The sequence below is a fragment of the Alosa alosa genome, chromosome 19 (assembly GCF_017589495.1).
Source record: "Alosa alosa isolate M-15738 ecotype Scorff River chromosome 19, AALO_Geno_1.1, whole genome shotgun sequence".
In the NCBI taxonomy this organism is placed as follows: Eukaryota; Metazoa; Chordata; class Actinopteri; order Clupeiformes; family Clupeidae; genus Alosa; species Alosa alosa.
The window spans coordinates 29,692,120-29,715,064 of record NC_063207.1 but is presented as its reverse complement, the minus strand read 5'-3'; the positions used below and the strand labels follow the sequence as shown (position 1 = coordinate 29,715,064).

The 22,945-nt window shown below is 44.0% G+C and overlaps 2 protein-coding genes across 2 annotated transcripts in view; one reads left to right on the top strand and one right to left on the bottom strand.

Annotated features, from left to right (window-relative positions):
• Positions 1 to 19,863, top strand: part of LOC125284049 (formin) — a 58,850-nt gene extending 38,987 nt beyond the window's left edge. Inside the window, exons 14-17 of the mRNA XM_048227753.1 lie at positions 9,421 to 9,472; positions 14,961 to 15,110; positions 16,987 to 17,068; positions 17,594 to 19,863. Of these exons, the coding sequence (XP_048083710.1) occupies positions 9,421 to 9,472; positions 14,961 to 15,110; positions 16,987 to 17,068; positions 17,594 to 17,638 (329 nt within the window). The 3' untranslated portion in view covers positions 17,639 to 19,863. The remainder of the gene's footprint in view (positions 1 to 9,420; positions 9,473 to 14,960; positions 15,111 to 16,986; positions 17,069 to 17,593) is intronic.
• An 857-nt stretch (positions 19,864 to 20,720) lies between these two features.
• Positions 20,721 to 22,945, bottom strand: grem1b (gremlin 1b). The gene is made up of 2 exons (XM_048227754.1): positions 22,773 to 22,945; positions 20,721 to 22,135 (listed from the first exon to the last, which is right to left on the bottom strand). The coding sequence occupies exon 2, from the start codon at positions 22,132 to 22,134 to the stop codon at positions 21,583 to 21,585; it is 552 nt and encodes a 183-aa protein (XP_048083711.1). The 5' UTR covers position 22,135; positions 22,773 to 22,945; the 3' UTR covers positions 20,721 to 21,582.

The following is a 22,945-nucleotide window of genomic DNA, read 5'->3' as shown; positions in this document are numbered from 1 at the left end:
GTTAGCCCATATTAATATAAAATAATACAAATTTAGACACACGTAAATGGGAAATAGTAATTGACTTCAGAAGGAACAAAACACAGCACAATGGGGAGGAGGTGGAGAGGGTGGCAAGCTTTAAGTTCCTGGAAGTGCACATAGTGGAGAATCTGACCTGGAGCCGGAACGTCTCCCACACCATTAAAAAAGCCTTGCAGAAGATGTTCTTCTTGAGGACCCTGAAACACAACGGGCTCCCTCAGGTTCTCCTGACTCGCTTCTACCGCTGCACAGTTGAGAGCATGTGAGAGCACTGAGAGCTCTTCTTCTCCAGAGCTGTGAACATATTACAAAAATCATACACTCATCCACAATCATAAAAACATACACACGTATGTGTGAGATGAATGTGTATGTGCGAGATGTGCTTGGATGAGAATGTGTTTGTGGATATCTTTTTATCTTATATATATTCATATATATCATATATATATGATATTTGGAGAGGCAGGATTTCGTTGTATCGTATACAATGACAATAAAGATTTATCGCATATCTAATATGCTTAGTATTGCTTACATATACTGTCAAGGCTGTTACTAGGCAGACCTTTGCTGTGAGGGTCACAGGCCGTGCTGGTGACTGTGTTTGCTGACAGAGGGCTTACTAACTGTAACGGGGGCAGTAGGAGGGGATCACGTTCCCCTAAACACACTTTGTGTAGTCAGGCCCGCAGTAAAGCTGGCAGGACATCCCCGGCTGAGGTCTCGTAAAGGCAAGCCACGCTCAGTGGGACATTGCTAGAGACCACCGGGGCAGGGCACTCTTCCAGTGACCCCCATGTACTACATGCACATACACACATAGGCAGGCATAAACACAGACACAAACATAGACACAGACACACACAGACACACACACACACACACACACACTGATGTCATCCTACGGTTGCTGAGTGACATTCTGTCATATTCAAATTAACAGTGGTCTCTTAATTTTGAATATGACCGTCAACTCATTGGAATGTCACTCAGCAACCGTAGGAAGACATCAGAAAAATGTGCAGTGGTCTCTTATTTTTTCCATAGATAATAAATCACAAACCCTGAGGCAGTACACACAAACAGCCCTCACATAGCCCCAAGCCCGTCCACCTCTATATTTTTTTTTATTTATTTTTAAATGTGCTATAGAAATAAAGTTGATTTGATTTATATCATCCTTCCCTTTTTTGCATTAAGATACGTTTCATAAGATGGGTTATACAATTAGTTCTAGAAAATCATAGAAACTGCTAAATAACTGCTATGAAAATCCAAAGGAAAAAACATAACATGTGGGTATGTGTGCTGGCCGGGTCAAGGATGATGGTGTTTCAGATCAAAGGGATTTGACTCATGTTTTCCACGGAAGACATTTGTTTCTGAGCGTGGTCCCTGTCTCCCTTGTGTGTAGCTCTGGTTCTTCTGGTCAGCTCGTTCACACAGGTATGCACATTCCCAAAGCTCAGAGGACCCCCTGTGCTAAATCGCAGAGATCTGATGCTGCCTAGAAACCATAGCTCCTGGTCAATTCTTTCAGGAGTGTTACATGAAAGCTGACACGGAGAATTAACTCGTCTTCCAAAACTGCAAGGTTCTCTATCTGGCTTAAGTGCTCATGACACATTAACGTGTTTGCCTCGCACGAAAACAGCTTGGTCTCGCACTGCTCACAGATGCTGTATGTGCTTAAATAGCATCTGAAAACAAAACAAAAACAAAAAGCTTCCTCTGCAAAGCATGAATGAGCAATCCGTCCTCCAATGAGATGGCATCCATATGTCGTCAACTCCAAGTGAAAAATGAAGACGGGGAAGATTCTTTTAGCTCGGCCTGTCTGGAGACGCTCCTGTAGAGGAAAGCACAGAGAGAAAGACATTTATTGCATTATTTGAATATTTCCCCAATGTTCTAGTTTTGATAGAGCAGGTTTCGCATCTGGACTTTATGTTTATGCTTGGCACTAATCTGGACGTAATTACTGAACATTAGGATGGTCTTAAAAGTACGATGGTTGCCACTGGCTACGAGGAAAAAAAACGGCGGCAGCCCTGGTTAACAAAAACACATCTTGCACATGAGCGTTCCACCAGGCGATGCTTATAAACCTTTTGCTTTATAAACAGAATTCCTCCCGCCATTCGCCGCGGCTTTTGAAGCCAGCCGTGGTCCCTGAGCTGACATCCCGTGTCTGGGGCGCCGAGACGACTCCATGGCTTCAGTGTACACAACACATGACACAGCATCTCTCTCGCCCTGGCCAGAGATTGTGCAGGCTACCTAAGAAAATCCTGACTGTCTCAGAACACACACACACACACACACACACACACACACACACACACACACACACACACACACACACACACTTAACCCTCCTGTTATCCTTGGGGTCAATTTGACCCCAAGCAACGTTTAACATCATAAAATATTTGGTTCACTTTTTTTTTTTTGCTTCATGTTTCATGACTTTTCCTCAATTGAAGGGTACAACAGAGTTAGCATAAAATTTGTACAATAATATTTTTTCAATGTCCTGTTCAAATATTTTGTACATTGATGTTCCTTGGGGTCAGTTTGACCCCAGCTGTATGAAACATAAGATACATGAATATTTGACACATTATGGATATTATTATTTGAATAGTATGAGAACATATTGTTATTATCATTATTGCATACACAAGTACATATTACATATAAGTCATTTTGGCAGGACTGTATAAGTCAAAAGGGGAAGCTACAGCAAGCCTTTGGGCTGCTGACACTGGATGGGCAATATTGCCAGCCAGGGTTCCAAGGTTCCAAGGGATGGGGGATTGTTTTGTAGGGCTTTTGATGGTGGTTATTACACTCTTGTTAAGTACCTGTCACAAAAAAAACTGGGTAAAAATATGAATTATAATCATTTTCTGAGGGTTTATTTAGCTGGGGTCAAATTGACCCCAAGATTAAAGCATGTCGGTAAGATTTGAGGATAACACACGCAAATCATACAGGCAGACATGCACACACTGATGAACAGGTACATCAGCCCTTCTTCAAAGCACACACACACACACACTAAGATGAACCAAGTACATTGGCTTTCTGTCAGGGCGTTTGATGTAAGGCGGAGCACTGGGAACATCTCATGAGAACACTGGTGGAGTGTGTATGTTGTGGTTCAGGAAGGCAGCAGCGGGTTCACACTCAGGTGTGTCAGGTGTGGCACCCTAGGAGGCCATTGGTCTGAGCGACAAGGCTGTCCCTGAAATATGCCCCCCAACCCCCACTACCCATCAGCCGCTCAAACCATCAAGCGCTCAAACTTACACAGCCCACCTGGCAGCCTCACAAGTGGGGGGGCCTCCATAAATCTCCACTTCTCTGTAGGTCTTGATGGGTCACAGCCCTCTGTGTGTATGTTTGTGAATGTGTGTGAATGTGTGTGTTTGTGTGTGTGTGTGTGTGTGTGTGGACCCATAGTGAGGGTGGGTTGATGTAGACGTCACACAAGTATAAATTAGGTTCTGCTAAAACAAATAAAAACAATTGTCCTCTCACTGGTGGCCATGGTGGTATCTGGATGCCGTTATCCTGTGTGTGTGTGTGTGTGTGTGTGTGTGTGTGTGTGTGTGTGTGTGTGTGTGTGTGTGTGTGTAAGAGTAAAGGTGGGGCTCTGGGCTTGTTTGAGTGTGTCTGCGGCGTAGGTGACCCATAACTCACGTGTGAGGGCTTTACAGCCTTGGCTCCGTTGACGGTCCCCGTGCACGACGGGAGCCGCTGGTGAACTCGAACGACCCGCGTGGCAGCCCTTAAAGCGCGCTGTGATCTGACAAGCTCTTTACATCTCTTTGAGCTCATTGATCCGTCACTCTGTGATCCATTATTCTCAGGAGCCACCAGCCCACCCAGTGCACATACACACTACACACTCACTTTGACTCCCTACTCACCTTTTCTCTCTCCTGTCCTTTTACACTGTGCTATGCCTATGCTGGCTGTCCTCTTACACTCTTATGCTGGCTGTCCTTTTATTTTACACTCATGCTCTTGTCAATCACTTGCTCTCTCACAACCTCTTAGTATCTTTCTCTCTGACTTTCTTTCCCTCTCTCTTTCTGTCTCGCTCTCTCTTTCACACACACACACACACACACACACACACACACACACACACACACACACACACACACACACACAATCCCTTGTTCTGCTTTTCTCATTTGTCATATACCCAGACAGCCACAGAGTACAATGTTTGAAACCAGCAGTTCGTCAACTTAGAATATCTAGGCACAAGTAGATACCATTCTATGAAATTAGGTTTTTTACTTTATCTTATTTTTGCAAATAATATATTATTTATTCACCAAATCAAATTATTTGATGTAAAAACAATTGTCAACATGTCAGATAGACTTCCGTCAGGGCATGTCTCTTTCTACTCAAAACATCCATATTAGCCAATTAGTGTCAGGGCCTTTTTTGAGTCTTTTCGCATCTTTGGCTCTGTCTGCCCATGTCTTCATTCTTCAGAGTTGTAATTTTATGATTTGAAGGGAGTTATAGAACGGAATGCATTGTCAGATGACTGAGCAGATTTCCATTTAAATCATAACCTCTCAAGGGCTGAAGTTTCGGGAATTTATCTGTGTTTTTTGAGTTCCGCAAAAAGTTTATCCTTCCAGGAGAAAGTTGTGTCAATGAGCAAACAGCGGCGTCTGCTTAATGTTACTGACTGGCGCAAGATGAAAAAAAGGCAAAAAACGCTTCCAGAATCACTTAATAATCGGGTCTGTGTTAATACTCACTAATCCACTGCAGCTAATGAATCAATTAATTCTACTTAGAGTCCTGCCTTAACACCATATCAATCTCTTGTTGTTGAGCCATATGTGTTTAGCACAATAATTTCCTGTGTATTAGACGCATTGTGTATTACGCTTTGCATGACATGTTTTATGCAAAAAAAAATGGTGTACTGGCCACACCTACAGTATGTATGAACTGCAGTGCTCAATACCTGTATAGTCCGCCCCTGTTTATTAACCTCATAGCTGAAACATTTTTGCAAAATTAATATATAAACCTCAGTTAATAGGCCAGAGCTGCATCTATGGGTGTGTGGTGATTTGCCAGCGTGATATTAATGCAAGCTTAACGCTGAGGGGCACTTCAGATCTGGATCAAAACAAATTGTTCTGGTTTGGGATTCATCTCATTTGTTTTTCTCTGATTCATAGAAGTCATAACATTAAGCATTGTCTTAGCTATCACTTCGTCTTGGCCCAGTTTGAACCTAAGTGACCACATTGTGTTCCAGATGCTTTGGGTAAAAAGTCCCAAAAACCATTTAACAACTTTTATGTACCTGGCTCCATACTAAATCTCACACTAAAGCACTCAGTGATTCTGTGAGCAGCTTTGAGAATATTAAACATCAGATCAAGTTTTCCCATGAGGAAAGTGGTGTGTGTTTAGCTTAGCTGGTATGGTAGCGTGATGCAATTAGCAACACGTTTCAAGCGCTTTGTTATCTGAGTTGTAGGTAAACCAGTGGTGTGTAAAAGTGTGTCAGGGTTTTAAAGCCCTAATTTATTGTCCCGCTCAGCATGCGCGTCTCATAACTTTCTAGTTAGCCACTACTGGTTTCATGTTTACAGACGAAAGGGGCGAGGAGAGTGGGGTGGGAGTGTGGTGGGTCGGTAGTCGGGGGATGGGGGGACGGGGGGGCGCCAGAGCAACTTCACACATCCTCTCTCACCATGGCCTGGGACCCAGGAGTGCTGGTGCCACCTCTGCACAAACACACACACACACACACACACACACACACACACACACACACACACACACACACACACACACACACGTTAGAATGGAGGACCTGAGGCGCCAAGCACCCCTGCTGTGACCTTTGCCACTGGTCCTAGCACACACACACACCAACAATACACACACACACACATACAGAAGCAGGCAAACCCCAAGTGCTCCCCCCTTATTCTACACAGATACCTCACACTAGAAACACTAGACTCACCTCATAATCACATTGTAACAAACACACACACACAAACTCAGAATAAGATTCAGACTTGCAGTACGTTAACACGTGCTAACAAGCACATGCTTGTATGTGCTAGCAAACACATTCACATCTATGCATGCGCTAACATTTTCACACACAGATACTGTCACACACAGACTAGGCCAGACACACACACACACACACACACACACACACACACACACACACACACACACACACACACACACACACACACACACACACACACACACACACAGTGAGAGAGAGACAGACAGAAAGAGATGAAAAAAGGTAGAAAAGAAAAGGGGTGGTTGTAGTTTAAGCTCACCCTCTCCCAAAAGACCCCCAAAACTGCCTTTGAACAATTTTTTGGAGACTTCCCCCTCTTAAATCTTCAAGTGGGAAAGGTGCCCCCATCATTGTAAAAAGGATGAATCTGGAAAAAAGCCATAAATCTGAGATCACAGGCTCTCGCTGGCCCTAGATAAATTCTTGCACCTCGGCCGGGGCTGCCGCACACATCTGCCTTGCATTTAGACACTTTTACATGGCAGGCCTCGACAAGAGCCGCCAGTTCCCAAGCCCGATTCCTCTCAGTCAGTATACACACACACACACACACACACACACACACACACACATAAATACATGCACACAGACATTCATGTAAACACCATACACACAAACATTTCACAGCCACATACCTACATGCATACTGAATGCCGACATCAGATATCTCTATTTCCCTCTCTCCCACCTACACACACACACACACACACACACACACACACAAGAAATGCACACACTCACAAGAAACATGGACACATCATGCCTAAATACCCTACCACCCATAATAGGGTGGAAATTAACATTTGAAAATGTCTACCAGCCACTAGCAGATTTTTGGTCAAATTTGCCAGCCACTCAATATTTATTTCCATCCTTGACCCATACACCCCACAGACCCACACAAGCACACTAGCAAAAACTCACTTTTTTCTTTACTTTATTACTATGAAGTATCAAGTAGTATGAATAAAGAAGAGAGATGCGGACATAGAGACTCATTGGGAATGCCATATGCATCTTTATAGCATGACAGAGCATCCCATTCCAGTGAGAAGTGCAGGGCTTTACTCAGCACACAGAATCAGTCATTCAACACTGGTACTTTGGCCCTAATCAGACTTGTTTCTCATAGGCAATTTAAACGTCAGAGTCCCTATTATATTTGTCTAGACAATATTGTAGTACGTGTGTCCCCAGATAAGGCCTAGTTTGACTTTAGGCAGAACAGACCAAACAAAAGCATCTCTTTCCATTTGACCATGCAGTTCTCACTTACACCGTGTCCCAAGTGCATGTGATGTGAGTGAGCGTGAGCATCCACATCAGTTTGATTACGTCGTTTTCAGTTGGAATGTCCTGACTGGATAGAAGGGGGACGGTGCTGTGCAGCGTGATGGGGCATTATGTTTGGAGTAGAACTTTTGTCGGACACCCTGATTCTCTTTTCATTCTGTTGCTTGTGTTTGCAATATTGAACAAAAACATTTAACGGATTCAGTGTGGACAGAGAGCATTCAATGCGACAGTCAGACGCTCCCATGCAAATAGGACTGTTAAAGCTGTTAGGAGCTGTTAGGAGCTGTTAAAATGTCAGGCCATCCTTAAAAATATTCTTGTTTGCAGTAACAGCCAAAAAAAAATTAAAAAAATGGGTCGGTAGGTAGGTCAATATTTTTTTTTTCAAGATTCAAAGTAAAAAAAAAAGTACAATTTTGGTCATGGTGATTACGTAGGTATGAATTTAAACAATTGTGCATATTGTGATGTAACTGACTGGGTCCTCAACCCGTGCCTTCAGGCGCATCACTGCAAACCTCAATCTGATGCAGGTTATGTAGACCAGCCTTTCTCAAACTTCTTTGACCTGAGGCCCAGTCATGGCAGACTTTGGGGCCATAAGGCTCATCTACACGCATCCAACCCCACTCCCTCCAAATCAAATTGTCATTATCATTATCACAATCATTATTATGCCTAGATTGTTATACATGCACTTTCACTTAAATATTTTGTGACATGCACATCAGAGGACTGCTTTAGTAATGTAAGATATAATTAGTTTCATTACTTTTGCATGGTTGCATGATGCTTGCATAAGAAAAGAAATACTTCTCAAAACAGCAACAATTATATGGGTGCTATTGTTTTGGGATGTTTCCCTCCTGCAAGCATCATACATTGGTATGGAGAAAAGAAAATACATGTTTTTTAATGAAGTTTAATTTGAATGCCTGAATGTAAGGATTCAGGAAACACAATACCAGCTTTTTTGGCGAGCAGATAGGCATAAATCACTGATCTGTTGATCTTTAACAGATAGAAAGAAGGCTACAATAGCTTTTGGCCACGTTATATTCAAATTTGACTATACAATACTCAGTGCTATACAGTGTATTATACAGTCTCTGCTCTGTTTCTATGGAAGTTCCAAAAATCAACGTCGTTCTATCAAGTGTCGTTAAACAATTAAATAGCATTCAACAGGTTGAAGCGAAGCTTTGATACCAACGTTATTGATTATTTTCAGTTTCTCTCGCGCAGACGCCTGCATTGAATGAACGCTCATACCACCACTTTATTGTATGGCTCTATGTTTAATGACATCGATAGCAGAAACGTTTGTTTTCTTTTTTTGTCGGCCCGCGGTATCTTTATCAACTTCGCAGCAAATTATCAGACGAAGAACCGGGCCTAATTTCACTCCACGACTCCGCGAACCATCAGTCTTGCGGACTCATATTTTGAGAAATACTGAATAGACCACAACCAATTTCAATTCTTCAACACGGTCACCGTTAGACTAGAGGTGAGAAGGAATGGGAAAAGATCTGGGCACAGTTCTTCCACAGTTCTTCCACAGAACTTCGTGCCAAGTAATGAGCGTTGTCGAGATGTTTGTGTGAATGAAACGAAGCGTATAGGCCATAGTGTGACATGCGTAAACCAATGGTGTACAGATGACGCCACAGGGTTTTATTTAAGAGAGCCTACGTTTGTATGTAGGCAATTTATATTCACAATACTTAGGCCTACTAAAATAAGTAGTATTTTATTTGTATTGGTTGTTTAGAGTAAAAAAAAAATCGGTCGGTCTTAACGCAAGTTTACAACCGGCAAGTCGGTCGGACTAAAAGGGGAAAAAATAAATATGTGGGTCGGTTCTAAATTGACAGGGTCGGTCGGGTTACGGCAAACGAAAATATTTTTAAGGATGGCCTCATTTAGAGTTCATCTTTAGCATGCTGCAGAGTTCTAATGTGGAATACTTGTGTCTGTTCTCTCTGCAGCCCAGTCGGAACACACTGCAGAGGATGAGCAACTGCAGGCTGCACATACGAGGTGAGATGCACCTTGTCCGCTCCCCTCCCCTCCCATCTCTCTCTCTCTCTTTCTCTCTCTCTCTCTCTCTCTCTCTCTCTCTCTGTCTTGAAGCCTTGCATTCTTTTGTCTGGGCCCCAAGCACTACCTCTCCGTGCCATGATGCCATATCTTGGTAATATCTTCCTGGGGCTCAATAGAGGTCTGTCTGGGTGCTGGTGGACTGCAGCCAGGAGGAGAATATATCCATTGTCACTCGGCCCTTCTCTCCATCAGCGCTTAGTTCAGCTTGTCTCAAGCATTCCCCCGGGGCATCAGATAAAACTAATGTGCACAATTTGTAAATCTGTCTATACCAATTAGTAGCCACTCGATAAGGGATCCTCACTGATAAGAGAGGAGATTCCAGGAGAGGCACTGTGTGTGTGTGTGTGTGTGTGTGTGTGTGTGTGTGTGTGTGTGTGTGTGAGAGTGATATAATGGGGGTAGCCTCCAGACTCACTCTGGGGCTCCTGGGATTCTGCCCCCGGATCTGCTCGGGTCGTAACCCCGGAGACTCTACGGCAGCCCTCCTCTTGACAGGCGAGGAACACGTGCGCAAATGCCGCGCGCGCATGCTACCGTCTCCCCTGCTGTTTTACCATCCCGAGGCCTGTTATCAGGGCCCTTATCTCCTGTGTTTGGTATGGACGAAGCCTCCCTGCTTATTACAGCGCATTCGCAAATCGCCAGGGAATGATTTATACTGAAACATCCACCTAGAAGTCTGTGCTGCCGAGAGGCGATATCTGGAACATTTCAGATTGTAGCTGGAAGAGAAAGATACACACGAGTGTGCACTGGAAATCACAGAGAAGAAAAAGTCATGGATTACTTTCCCTTGTTTAGATAGACAGCAGAGTTGTTTGCTTTCAAATTGCAGCCATTCCAATTGGAAAAATAAACTCCAGAGAGAACATAAAAGTTGCCGTCGTTGAAAAGAAGGTGGAAATTGTGAAACCATCAACAATTATTGTGCTGATTGGTCAGGACAGCATCATAAGTCAAAGAAGGTTTCCAAGTCTATTGTTTCCTGCAGCCTCAGCCTCATATCAGGCCAAGCAGAGTTCTTTAGGTTTGTAGGAAACGTAATGTTCATCCCTGACTGACTGCTGATTAATCCATGTTCTCTCACACACACTCACTCTCTTCTCTCACACACACTTACTCTCTTTGGCTTGGCATCTCATCTCTGTCATACATGGGCATCTCATCGCTGTCATACATGGGCATGTCATTCTGTCTTTTTGCGTGTTGAGTGTTTCTCACACACAGAGAACAGAAACAGAACTAGTGCTTGTGTGCCTGTCTGTGTGTGGGCGCATATGTGTGCCTGTGTATGTGTGTGTGTGTGTGTGTGTGTGTGTGCGTGTGTCCACGTGTGTGTGTGTGTCACCTCCCATTCTGCTCACACCCTCTTAATGAAGGTGCTGAATTCACTGATATTGATCAAAAGCGCCCAGCGGCCCCAACAGGCCCTTGAAGGACTTTTAATTTGTCTTACATTTTGGGGCCTCGGCGTCAGACCCCCAGGCCCCCCGCGCCCTGGCGCTCGCCTGGCTGTGGCCGCTCCCCCGGCGTTCCCATGGCCACACATCGTTAAGGTGACACAGCGGTGATGAATATGAGGTAAGGGCGGCAGCTCACTGGCCACTGACCACACGGCAGCACAGGACCTACGCTGGGTGGGCCGCTGCTTGCTCCTTGGCCCAAAGGCCAGGGATGCTGTGCTCCAAGAGCTCGGACTCAGTGTGGATCTCAGAGGGGAGAGGAGGAATCGAGGCAGAAGAGAGGGATCAAGAGAGAGAGACGGAGAAAGAGACAGAGACAGAGAGGAAGCAATAGGCAGACGGAGGGAGGCACAGGCAGAGGCCTGGGCACCATGGTGGAGAGTTCCTGAAAAAAGATCAAATGATAAACAATAACAATTGTATAAATAAAAACATTAAACAGGCTGCGTTGAAAACAGGGGGCTTTGAATCCAAATATAATGTTTACATATCACTGCCCCTGCTCTTTTGGACCTCCATACCTGTTCCACTCTCACTCTCTCTCTCTCTGTCTCTCTCTCTCTCTATCACTGTCTCTCTATCTTTTCTTTTCTTAGCGTCTTCCTCTCACCTGTTATTTTAACATTACTTCTGTTTGACATAGAAATCACACTGTGTACATAGCTTACATTCCATCATTAAATAGCACAGCGCTTTCATAAACTCCCTCAAGCTGTGCAACTGTAAATAAAGGAGAAGCCATTGTGTTTCAAGGCCATCTTTACTGCTCTAAGCCATACACTAGCTGTCCATTTGACATGTAGGCGGGTCCCAGAACAAACGCACATGCTTTATAAACTTGTTTTGTCGTCATGAAGTAAAGAGAGCTTTTGCCTTGCTGTCACGTTTATCATGTGATCAAATCACAAGCATTAAAGTATTTATGTGCACTGTAACATGCACTGCTGCGTGGTTGATATATAACCCTGTTTGATCACTCCCGTGCTGTCAGGACTATACATTTTGAATTGTCAACATACTGTAAGTCTTGGAGCGTGAAACTCAGTTTATTTTGTGTTGCACCAAGGTCTCCCGATGGAATCCTCTTTAGATGGACCGGTCCGCTTTGCTTTCAGTCTGTTGTTATGTTTACATGACTAGAGGGGACCCATCACTCATGTGCTGTGTAGTGCTAAAGGAGGTCCATGCTCGCTCGCTGCAACTCACAGAAGAACCCTAATTCATGCTGATTTATCCACCACAGGGAAAACAATGCTTCTTGGGAAATGAATAGAAACTCCCACAGGCCGAGGCCATTTTTAAGGAACACATGCCTTTTTCATTTCTCAACAGATTTTTTAAATACAGAACAATGCGAGATCCTCTGATTCCGTTTCCCCCCTTCTGACAGGCATGCTTCGGCAGCACATGTGCGTCACAACAGTCGTAAACCTCCTGATGGACAGCCGTGTTGTCATGGCAGCGGCACAGGGCAACCTCGTGGGCTGGGCAGTGTGTGTGTAAGGGGGTGGGGGGTTAGAGGGGGGTGAGGGGGGGGCATTTCTGTACGCTTAGAGGAGAGCAGCAGAGGTGCTCTGTGATTTGTGTCAACGCTGACACCTGACCCTCATGGCTGTAAAAGCAGCCAATAGGAGATAGACGCCATGAATCACACGGCGGACGTCCGGCGGTGCCTCTACAAAGGGAGAGCTTCAGAGAGGGCCGGGAATGTCAGGGGGAAATCAAACACTCCTGTCTTCCGCTCCCTCCGCACTCCGCTCCCTCATTCTCTTGTCCTCTCTGTATCCCTCTCTCTCTCTTTCTTTCTCTTCCTCCCTCTCTACTTCTCTCTCTGTGTACGTCTGGAGATGCTCCCCCTCTCCCACTCTTCCTTTCTTTCTCCCTCTCTCTCCACCCTTCTCTCTCTCTCTTTCTCTCCCTCTCTCCCTCTCTCTTTGTGTACGTCTGGAGATGCTCGTCTTAGGCATGATGGACGGCGGTGCCTTCGGCTCCCGCCACATGATGCATAACCGGGAATGGGAAGCACCTTTGCCACGGAATGTCTGCGGCACATATTGTTAAGCAGTGCTGCCCTTCCTCCTCCTCCTAGCCTTTCTCTTCTCCTCCTCTCCTCCTCCTCTCTTCTCTTCCCTGCAGCAACATGTCTTACATTAGTGTTGCAATAGGGCATAATGGAGGCCACAGTGTGTGTGTGTGTGTGTGTGTGTCCGTATTATTGTAAGCCATGTAATTGTGCAGCTGGACACATAAACAGTGAGTCCCACCACACACACACACACACACACACACACACACACACACACACACACACACACACACAGGCACACACACCAGCCCCGGATCAGAGCCATGTTGGGCTGATCGGCGTGACCACCTCCATATTAAAGCTGTGTAACGTCATGGGGCCTCTGGGGGCTCTCTCTCTGTGTCCCTTGGCCCACTGCTGAGAGGCCACACTCGCTCCCCTTGGCTTTGGTTACAATTGAATTAGCCTCGCTATGTTTGCCCCACACCAACAGCAGTGGGGGAGCATATGGAAACAGCCTTGCCTAGGGTACAATCAAGAGTCTGTTGAGCCATAAAGATGCCTCTTACTGTCAGACATTTTTGAGTGTAATCGGTTTTATACGAATACACCAAACTAATTTCTCAGAACCAAACAAATGACTGTCGTATGGTGTTTTCATGTACAGAAGGTTTGTTGACCTCTTAGGTTTTCAATGTAACCAGTTTTTTTCAAATCACCTCAATGAACAAACTCCTTCAGTGACCCATTCCCCAAACCTGTGATAGAGTTTTGGGAAGAGCCTTTCCATGTGTAAAGCAGCCTCATGGATATGTTTACATACAGAAAGGAAACCACACATCCCTCCTCTTAGCTGGTAGAGCATGGAGCTACCAACAGCAGGATGCATCACTAACAAGACAGGAGAACTGGAGACAAACGGCATGACATCACCTGACTGCACTTTCCATTGGCTTGCTCAAGATAAACAACTCAGTTGAAGAGTTCAGATCTCAGCGAGAATAAGTACCTAATGATGTGAGGGCAGCCACTATCTCTGATAAGTGACCCTGAATAAGTTTACCCTTAATAAGTGAAAAATCAAATATTATGGATTCTGTAGTGTGTGTGTGTTCATTCAGAGAAGTGAAGATATCAGTTTCCTCACCCTGGCCACTAAACTGATTCTAGTTCTAAAATAGCAAGTCTAGCGGCCATGGATAAAAGCTGACCGGCTGTGTACATAGACACATGTCCGCAGCAGTGGCCTCCGAGGCCGTGCTCCTGTAATCAGTACTGGATTTGTGTCATGGTAAATACAGTGAAATGCAGTTGTGTTTGGGATGGCTTATCTCCCAGGCTGCTGCTGCTGAGAGGAGTATTAATAGAAGCCCTGAAGAGGTTTGTTAGGGAAAACTGATTAGAGCTCTCCTGGCTTTGCTACAGCTGGTGTGGATCTCTCTGTCTTTCTGTGCTCTTGTGATCATCTCTCTCGGCCCACACTCTAACTCACTCCCATTTTGTCTCTTTCTCTCCCTCGCTGAACCCCTCAACCCCCAAACGCACCCACGCACGTACGCACACAATCTGTCTCCTCTTCTGCCCAGGTTAGGGTGATTATCAGAGCTGAAAATGTCTACTTTTTGAACCAGGTTCAAGGCTTCACTTCACAGGCCTACCTCTTAGTTTACACTCTTAACTTCACTTAATATCTGATCCCACTGTTGCCTTGAATTTCCATCTCTTTTAAAATTGTGTCTATGATCCTTTTCTTCACTTACAATCTCTCTCTCTCTCTCTCTCTCTCTCATTTAATAGCTTTTGTAAACCTTGGCCTGACCAATGGTGTCATGTTCGATTTTATTCCTAATGTATTGCCCAACGATTTGAAACAGAATGATCAGGACTTCCCCCCTGCGTCTCTCTCACTCCCCACTGTCTTGATCTCCCCTAGGTTCCAGGACATGACAAACTACTTTGGTCTGAAGCCCAAGTCTGGTGAGAAGGAGGTGACCCCCAATCATGTCTTCATGCTGTGGTACGAGTTCTGCAACGACTTCAAGAACACATGGAAACGCGAGAGCAAGACTATCTCCAAAGAGCGGTAGGTGGACGCGTGCTTCCCCATCACAGCAGTCTCTTTCAATGCAGGCAAGGTAGCTAAGACTGCCTGCCTGTTTCAGTCCCATTCAGTTTCAAATGGATTTTACGATGTTGCCTGAGGGCACTTATCTCAGGGCACTGTACACAGGTCGTTAAGGGCTGAACCCTAGGAGCAGACATAATGATGCAAACGTTTTCAGAATTATACACACGTTTGGGCACCCATGGATAAATAACATGACAAAAAATAGACTAATTGTAATTGAGCAATTTTGACTGCATATGCCCAGGGTGCTAAAACCTTTGCACAGAAACGTAGATGATGCAGATCACAGGATTTGGTTGAGTGTGTCTGAAGTGAGCCATTCACACCATGACTGACCAGAGGGATGTCGTTTTTCCCCTCTGAACACTCTCAATTAGTCAGTAAAGCGACAGCTCGTTTAACACAAGCCAGATTGCCCACCGGCCTCCAACCTCCCCTCACACATCACGCCAAATGCCTCTAAATGAGCCTGAATGGAACCTGCGGACAGTGTGTAGACAAATGAAAATGAGCACTTTTCTGGGTGGGTTGGTGGGGGATGGGAGCTGTTATGAAAGGGGGTCCAAAATGGCATCAAAGGGAAGCAAGGCTAAGCTTGCCTAAGGCCTGGTACCATGTCAAAGCCTGGGGCTAGATTTATGACCTTGCATCTGACCCAGGGCATTCTGTATGGGGTGGGTGACGCCACACAGTAGGGACAGTACAAGTTCCAGTTCTGCTGGACCATCAGCTTTACAGAAAAGAAAGTTCTACTCTCTGTTAGAAAACAGATGTCACACATCATCAGCATCCTCATCATTCAGCCCAGAAGATGATATATATTGAGCAAGTTGAACAATGTTTGTTCTTCAATTCAAGAACTCCTGATGAAATACTACCACTCTGAACTGTAACCCTCTAAACACAGAAATACAAGCAAGCACAAATATTCGCGCTGTCATAGCAATACTCAATAGCAATGCATAGCAATGTCAATACTCGTTGTCATAGCATCTTGTATAGATTAAGCATTGTATGAGTACTTTCTCACCCCTTTGTTTACTGGGCACCCAGGCCTTACATTGCCCACAGCTGATAGTGTTTATGTACAATTAACTTTATTTAAAACACAGCCTCCGCGGCCAATCTGCCATAAAACCTAAGTATTGTTTAGCGTATTATTGTACAGCACAGCTGTCATTTTGTCCTTGTGGTTTTACCACAACTGGCAAGTGGACAGGCAACTGTCACACAATGAGGATGCCCAAGGGAAGTGAATGGACACTGTTGCAAATCAGCATCAAATGACAACACTTTACGAAGATAGACTTCTGTCCGTTAAAGTATGAGGTAAAAAAATGTTTTATTTGTTAGTTTTTCTGACCGTCTCCCCTGAGCTTGTCGAGTTGTGCTCGTACTTCTCCATGTCCACAATTGCTAGAACTACTCTGCTCCAAGTGGCGTCGTGATTTATGCGCGTGAACTTTGCAGAGGCCTCGCTGGCTGTCATCAGGAGACACTACAAAGGACCCACACTCCCTTGACTGCAACCAAATCTGAGCAGTCAACTGATATGAGCACGCTCAGTCCTTTCTTCTGTCGCATTAGGACACCAGTGCGGTCACCAACATTGATTGTCTCCGTATGGTGCTTCCCCCGCACAGCGCAGACTGACGAGAGAGATGCCGCATGTCCATGAGTACTGATTAAACTGTGACGTGAGGATACAGTACCTATTGCACTGGACACCTTCCTATGGCCAAATGCTGGTCACTAAGCCTGCGGTGTGTTGTGTAGTGCTTGTGTTGAGTTGGGATGATGGTGGGTTAACATCACTATCTCTGACCTGCAGCCTGAAGGAAGCACAGCAGACGGTTCAGAAGATTACCGCCGAGAAGAAGGTGGAGACCAAAAAGATCAATGCAAACAGTCTGGTGAGAGCCAACACATTCTGTTTCTTCTGTCTCTCTATTCTCCCCTCTCTCCCTGTCTCTATTCCCTTCATTCTTCTCTCCCTTTTTATTCTTCCTCACTCTCCACTGTCATGTGCTCTTCCTTTGTCTTCTTTTGTCGTCCTTCTTTATCTCTTCCTTTGCTATCCCTTCTCCATCCATCCAGTCATTCATCCCTCCATCATTTTCTCATCTTTGTCTCTCTTCCCGTTCCTGACTGTCGCTCTCTCTCTCCTGTCCCACTACCTTGATCACTGTCCTCTCCTCTTTCTGTTTATATTCCCTGTTCCTTTTCTCCCTCTTTTACTCTACCTCCCTGACTTCCATCTCTCTCTCTCTTCCTCCCTCTTTTGATTTGTCCTCTTCTGTGAACTTGTCTTTTTGGATCATCAGTTGTTTCTCCAGCTTTCTTTGATTTCTCCCTGCCTTCTCTAGTAAAAGTAAATCATGTTTTTTTTTTAACAGCACAATTTAATAGCTGACATTGTCTCCTTTATTGACTCACAGAAAGAAAGACTACGCCAGAAGGAAGCAAGCGTGTCCTCCAGCTGAGTTTCGGAGAAAGACAACAATACAACAACTACCACCACCACCACCACCACCACCCCTCCACCATATATGCCTTTTATTCATACCTCAGTCTTCCTGTGTACCACCCACTGCATATTCCATGGAACAGTATACTAGACAGCATACTGTGTACTAACTACTGTAGACGTCTCCTTTGCAACCCAGCTTCTTCTTTTGCACATATTTGAACCACCATGTCTAGAAGATCCAGGGAAGATCCAGGGACCATCACTGGTCTCTGTTTGCCTTGCAGAACGTGACCCCCTCTGACCCCAAACCTTTGAAACACGACCAGTGCAAAAGTCTTTTTGGAGTGTGAGGGACTGTTGGCGTTGAACATAGGATCCATCAGGATTCTTCCTGCTTGTAGGCCTTCTTCTGTGGTGCTGGAACGTCTTCTCTGCTTGTCTCCTCATCAGGGATGCAGTTTGCATAAAACAAAACAGTCAACAGCACTGGAAGAGACATTTTAGACACAGCATATAGAGTTGCTTTAAGGAACTGGTGCATAACCAGATAAACATTATCAAGCTAAGAGGAGCATACCAGAATAAGCAATCGTACTAGCAGTGGCTTAGGTGGGGCTTGGGAACACAACAGCAATAACATGTAAATATGCTAAAGATGACCTTTTCAAACATCATTGTAGCCTCCCACATGCCTCTGACTAAGAGGTCATACTAGAGCTTAAAACACACACACACACACACACACACACACACACACACACACACACACACACACACAACTACTGGAGTGTCATTATGGAGAGAAAAATGGATGTTTTGGTTCTCTCTTTTTTTCTTTTCTTTCTTTTTTTTTGAACCAGACTGACCCCTACTGGATGACAGCCAGGCATCATCAGACTGGATATTTACAGTGCCTGGGTCTTACAAACCTCATGGCTCTTCATCCTGTTCTCAAAGAAAATCTCCCCATCAGGATACAAGAGCTGAACTTGAACTTGCGCGTCTGGTTAACAACATTTACAGTAGTGGACCCTCAACCTTCAAACAGATCTTTTTCAAGGTCAAATAGGTGACACACGTTTTGCTCCTCACAATGTTAAGACAGAGTCCTAAAGTACTTTCCTGCTTCCAACAGCTGTTGTTAGTTTGCCCTATTTTGCTTTGCCAAAACGGTACTTGATCAGATGTATTGCACTTTTGCACCTCTTTTTGAACTCCTATGCAATTCTTTGATTTCCTTTGCTGTAAAAAAAAACACTTGTGAATTCACACCGTATACTCTAAAGATGGATAGTATATTTATTTTAACTAAATATTTCTATTGTATGCTTTTAAAAGCTAAAGAATAGTAAAGTACTTCCTGAGGTGACATGGATCCATATTTATATAAAAAGCAGATTTATTTTATGCCAAAATGTCAGTTGCCTATATAGCAGAATAATTCAGACAGGTGGAATACACAGTGTTTGTTTCTTCATCATTGTCCCTGGGTACAAAGCAAGTCAAAAAGGATGGTCCTGATAGATCAGGGAACATGCTGTATACGTGTATGGGTGAGGCAGACATGGCCATGAATACGGTACACAGCATTGCCTTTTTGAAGAGTTCTTCTCATAGGAACACCAAAAAACTGCCTTTTGTTTTATCAACCAATCATACATATCAGAGATCTATATGTACACTGCATCCAATTCTGTATTACCTCAGACAGTGGTTATGCTCTAAATCTGAACTCTACTGCAGTAACAGCTGAATGTGGAACTGATATTGACCAACGTTTGATTCGTTCCAGTGTCAGTCTCTGCTCGAGCCTACAGGCCTATGTATTTTGACGCTTGTGCTTCTGTTTGAGTTTTCTTGTCAGAACTTGTAACATGTTCTTCTGTGGTTTAACACTCTCAGTCTCTGTTCAGATGACAACATGAACAAATAAATATGTGACTATGAGTAGCACGATGAAACATTTTCAACATGTGTTATGGATGATCAATGTTATTTGGCCATTTCTTTTTTAAGTTAAGCTTAAAGGCAGTAAGCTCATATTTGCATTTATCTTATGTAACTGAGTCCTGAGAGGTGGCAAAATGGCATGTCACATTTTAGAAAAGTTTAAATGGCCTTTATATGGTTAGTCAGTTATAAGAATATCTTTGTGTTTGACGTCTCTGCAACATTTAAACCCTGCTCTGCCCAACTTTAAATTATTGCTGCAACATAAAGAATAAAGTTTTACTTTTATATATGGCGCAAATAATTTTAATCCATCACCTCTTCAACACTTGGCCTTGTGAAAGTTACCTAGGAACACGTAGTCTACATACATTCTTTGTCATGCTGTCTTGACAAAAACACGGCACAATAGATTCGGATACTTTTTTTGTCTGAGGAGCTGAACAAGGACATTACAGAATGCCGTTAAGGGGAACTCTATAGGCTGGTCAAAATTCATTCAAAATTACCCTGCGTGGTGACAATACTGATTTCACAATTGTGTGGGCAAATTGTAGCCTGAAAGCGGCATAACAGCTTTATTCCACCATGATACTTTTTGAAAGTCTGTAAAGACACCCAATGTAGGTTCGCAACAGAGATGGTCTCATTTAGCTCAGAGCACCTCGTTCATTTCCACTGTCAGAGGCAGAGGGGCCCTCTGCTGTATTGCGTTGTGCAAGGCGTGATATGAACATCACTAAAGTGCGGGAGTGATAAGGACATAAGGACCGCGGCAACTTTTGCGAGCCAGTGGAGAGCCTTTCATTAACCAGGATAACATCGTTTGAAGAGGTTATGGAAAAGGGTGATAGACCTGCCATCTAATCGCGTCTCTTGTGGTCTTTCCTCATAAATTAAACCTTTTTACGACGAAATGTATCCAAGGGTCCAAGAAACGTATAAAAGTCACAGCACGAGTCTGGCTCCGAGCGAGAAGAAAGTAACCCATAACCGTGGAAGATGTTTTTATTTGGTGTTTCGGGTTAACCTGATGTAAATGAGCTGCATGAAATCGGACTCGTTGCCGTTTTGGGGTAATTTATTATCTTTTTCAGTATTGCTAAAGTGGGTGTGTACTTAGAATTAAAAGTATTGGCAGAATGTTAAAGCGAAATGTTTTCAGTTTTATTGCTGTATCTCCAAAGCGCTGAATAAGCAACAATGTTGTACATTAGAACAATATATGTGATTACCATTTAATAAACACAATAAACCGTGCTATCTACAACATTATAAACACATTATGTACAACTTTTTGTTCCTAAAACAAAAGGAAGACACATGTTTTTTTTTTTTTCTCGTATAGCCAAACTAATGTTAACATTTAGGTTCCCATTCCATAAATAGCGATTCGAACAGGCTATATAATTGCACAGTGATCTGGCAATATAATAGAGCAATTAATATTCCGAGAAATTCGTTGAAAACATTCTTATATGTGTCCCAGATATTAAATAAAATCGCCTTACTGTTTCTCCAATTCCACATAGTGGAAAAACCTTAAGCAATAAATTCATTTCAGAGGAGGGTAGAGGCAGAGCGCACGCGACATTTAGCCAGAGAGGCAAAGCGCACACCACATTTAGCCAGAGAGGCAAAGCCGTTGTCTTTTAAGGCTACCCCCAAGGCGTTTGACTGTTTTCACCGAAAGATCATATCATATTCTCCTTTGGCTTCCATGCAAGGACTGAGCCAACTTTTAATGCTTCCCAGAGTCAACAGGAGATAAAGATGTGTCAGTCTGTCATTTTGCTGTGTGTTCATTGCTGTGTCCATCCGGTTATTGAAGTGCCATGTGAATTGGTGGACTTGAGAGCCTGGAGAGAAAACCGCAGGCTATAGTGAACATGATGTGAGTATGAAACAAGTCTCGTTTTCTGATTTTATATTAAGTATCAGATTAGGCCAGAGTCGCGTCGCAGGATATTTCTCTTTGACAGTGTTTCATGTCCCGAGAAGTCCGAGTTAGTCCAGGTCTATCGAGATACAGCGACACTGCTTTACGCGTTGTACGCGCTTCTTTTTGGTTGGCGGCTGTTGGTCCGGACAATTCAAAGTAAGAGTCATGGTGGTAAATCGCTTTGGTTTGCAGAAAGAACATGACTGAAAGGCTCCCTCCTCTTTGCGGACGTGTCTGGGGATATAAAACGAATTGCACTGTCCGTAGCAGAACCGATTAATAATGGTGCGGCTGATGCAGCCTTCCTCGTGGATGGTTTGTTTCAGTGGTTGGGTCTTGCACCAGTCGAGTTTGAGGTATCTGCGCTCGGTGACATGTAGAGCCTCTTGGCTTGACTCCAGCACCTCGTCTGCGGATAAATGGGGGCCTTTTCTCCGTCCCTGGGAGCCAGAGCCCGCCTGCGGTGTCTGAGGCTGCTGCTCTGATTCGTTTGGGTTGTTTTTGTCAGGATGAGGGATGGCACCTTGGGATCCTCGGTTCCGTCTGGAATCCGCTGGGTAGGAGAGAAGCCCCACGACGAAGAACATGCTGCAGAGGACACGTGCTGATGCCATCATCCTTGAAAAAATACATTAAAACATCACATTACATCCATGATGGAACTGAGCTAATAATAAGCAATGACAAACAGAGGTTTCTGAATTAATTTCGGCACCATAACTATTCATTTACAAACAAATAGAGTTTAAAAACTTTAAAATACGTTTAAACTTTCTTCAATACTTATTTTAAATAAGTAATACTTTATTTTAAATAATATTTAAAATACGTATTTTACTATCCTTCATACATCTTCGCCAAGTTACTAATACTAGGTCTACTATATAAACTCATCTTGCCCTTTGAGGTAAGCTATTCATCAGGGTGCTCAGTTTGTGAAAATGACACATGCGTAAAGATTGCGGCGCAACAACCAGCGCTTACCACAATATCCATTAAGAAAAGTCGAAATTAGTTCGCAGATTCCCAACATTAAGCGCATCATGGTCAAATATACACATACATAAACATGCTTTCATTAACTTCAATAATCAGATATGTGCCCTGTTTTAAAAATCCAACAGATGCCCTGCTAATTGACACCTGCACCGTGACTAAAGACGTTCGGGCGCATCAGCATGTGATAAAACGCAAATCAACCGTGGCATGCCAAAAAGCTTTAAGGAGTCTGTAAAAGTGCTAAAAAGGCGCTCACCTGTCAAGTAGTCGAGATGGTACAAATATAACGGTTTATTGTGCTCCGTCCAAGGCAGTCCGCAGAGCTGCTAACACAGAGAAGTGGACAGGGGTAAGCCACGGAGAGCGTCTGAGGCTTCTAACGGTTCCATAGAAAGAGAGGTTGGGTTTTTAATACAAATTGCTACAGCG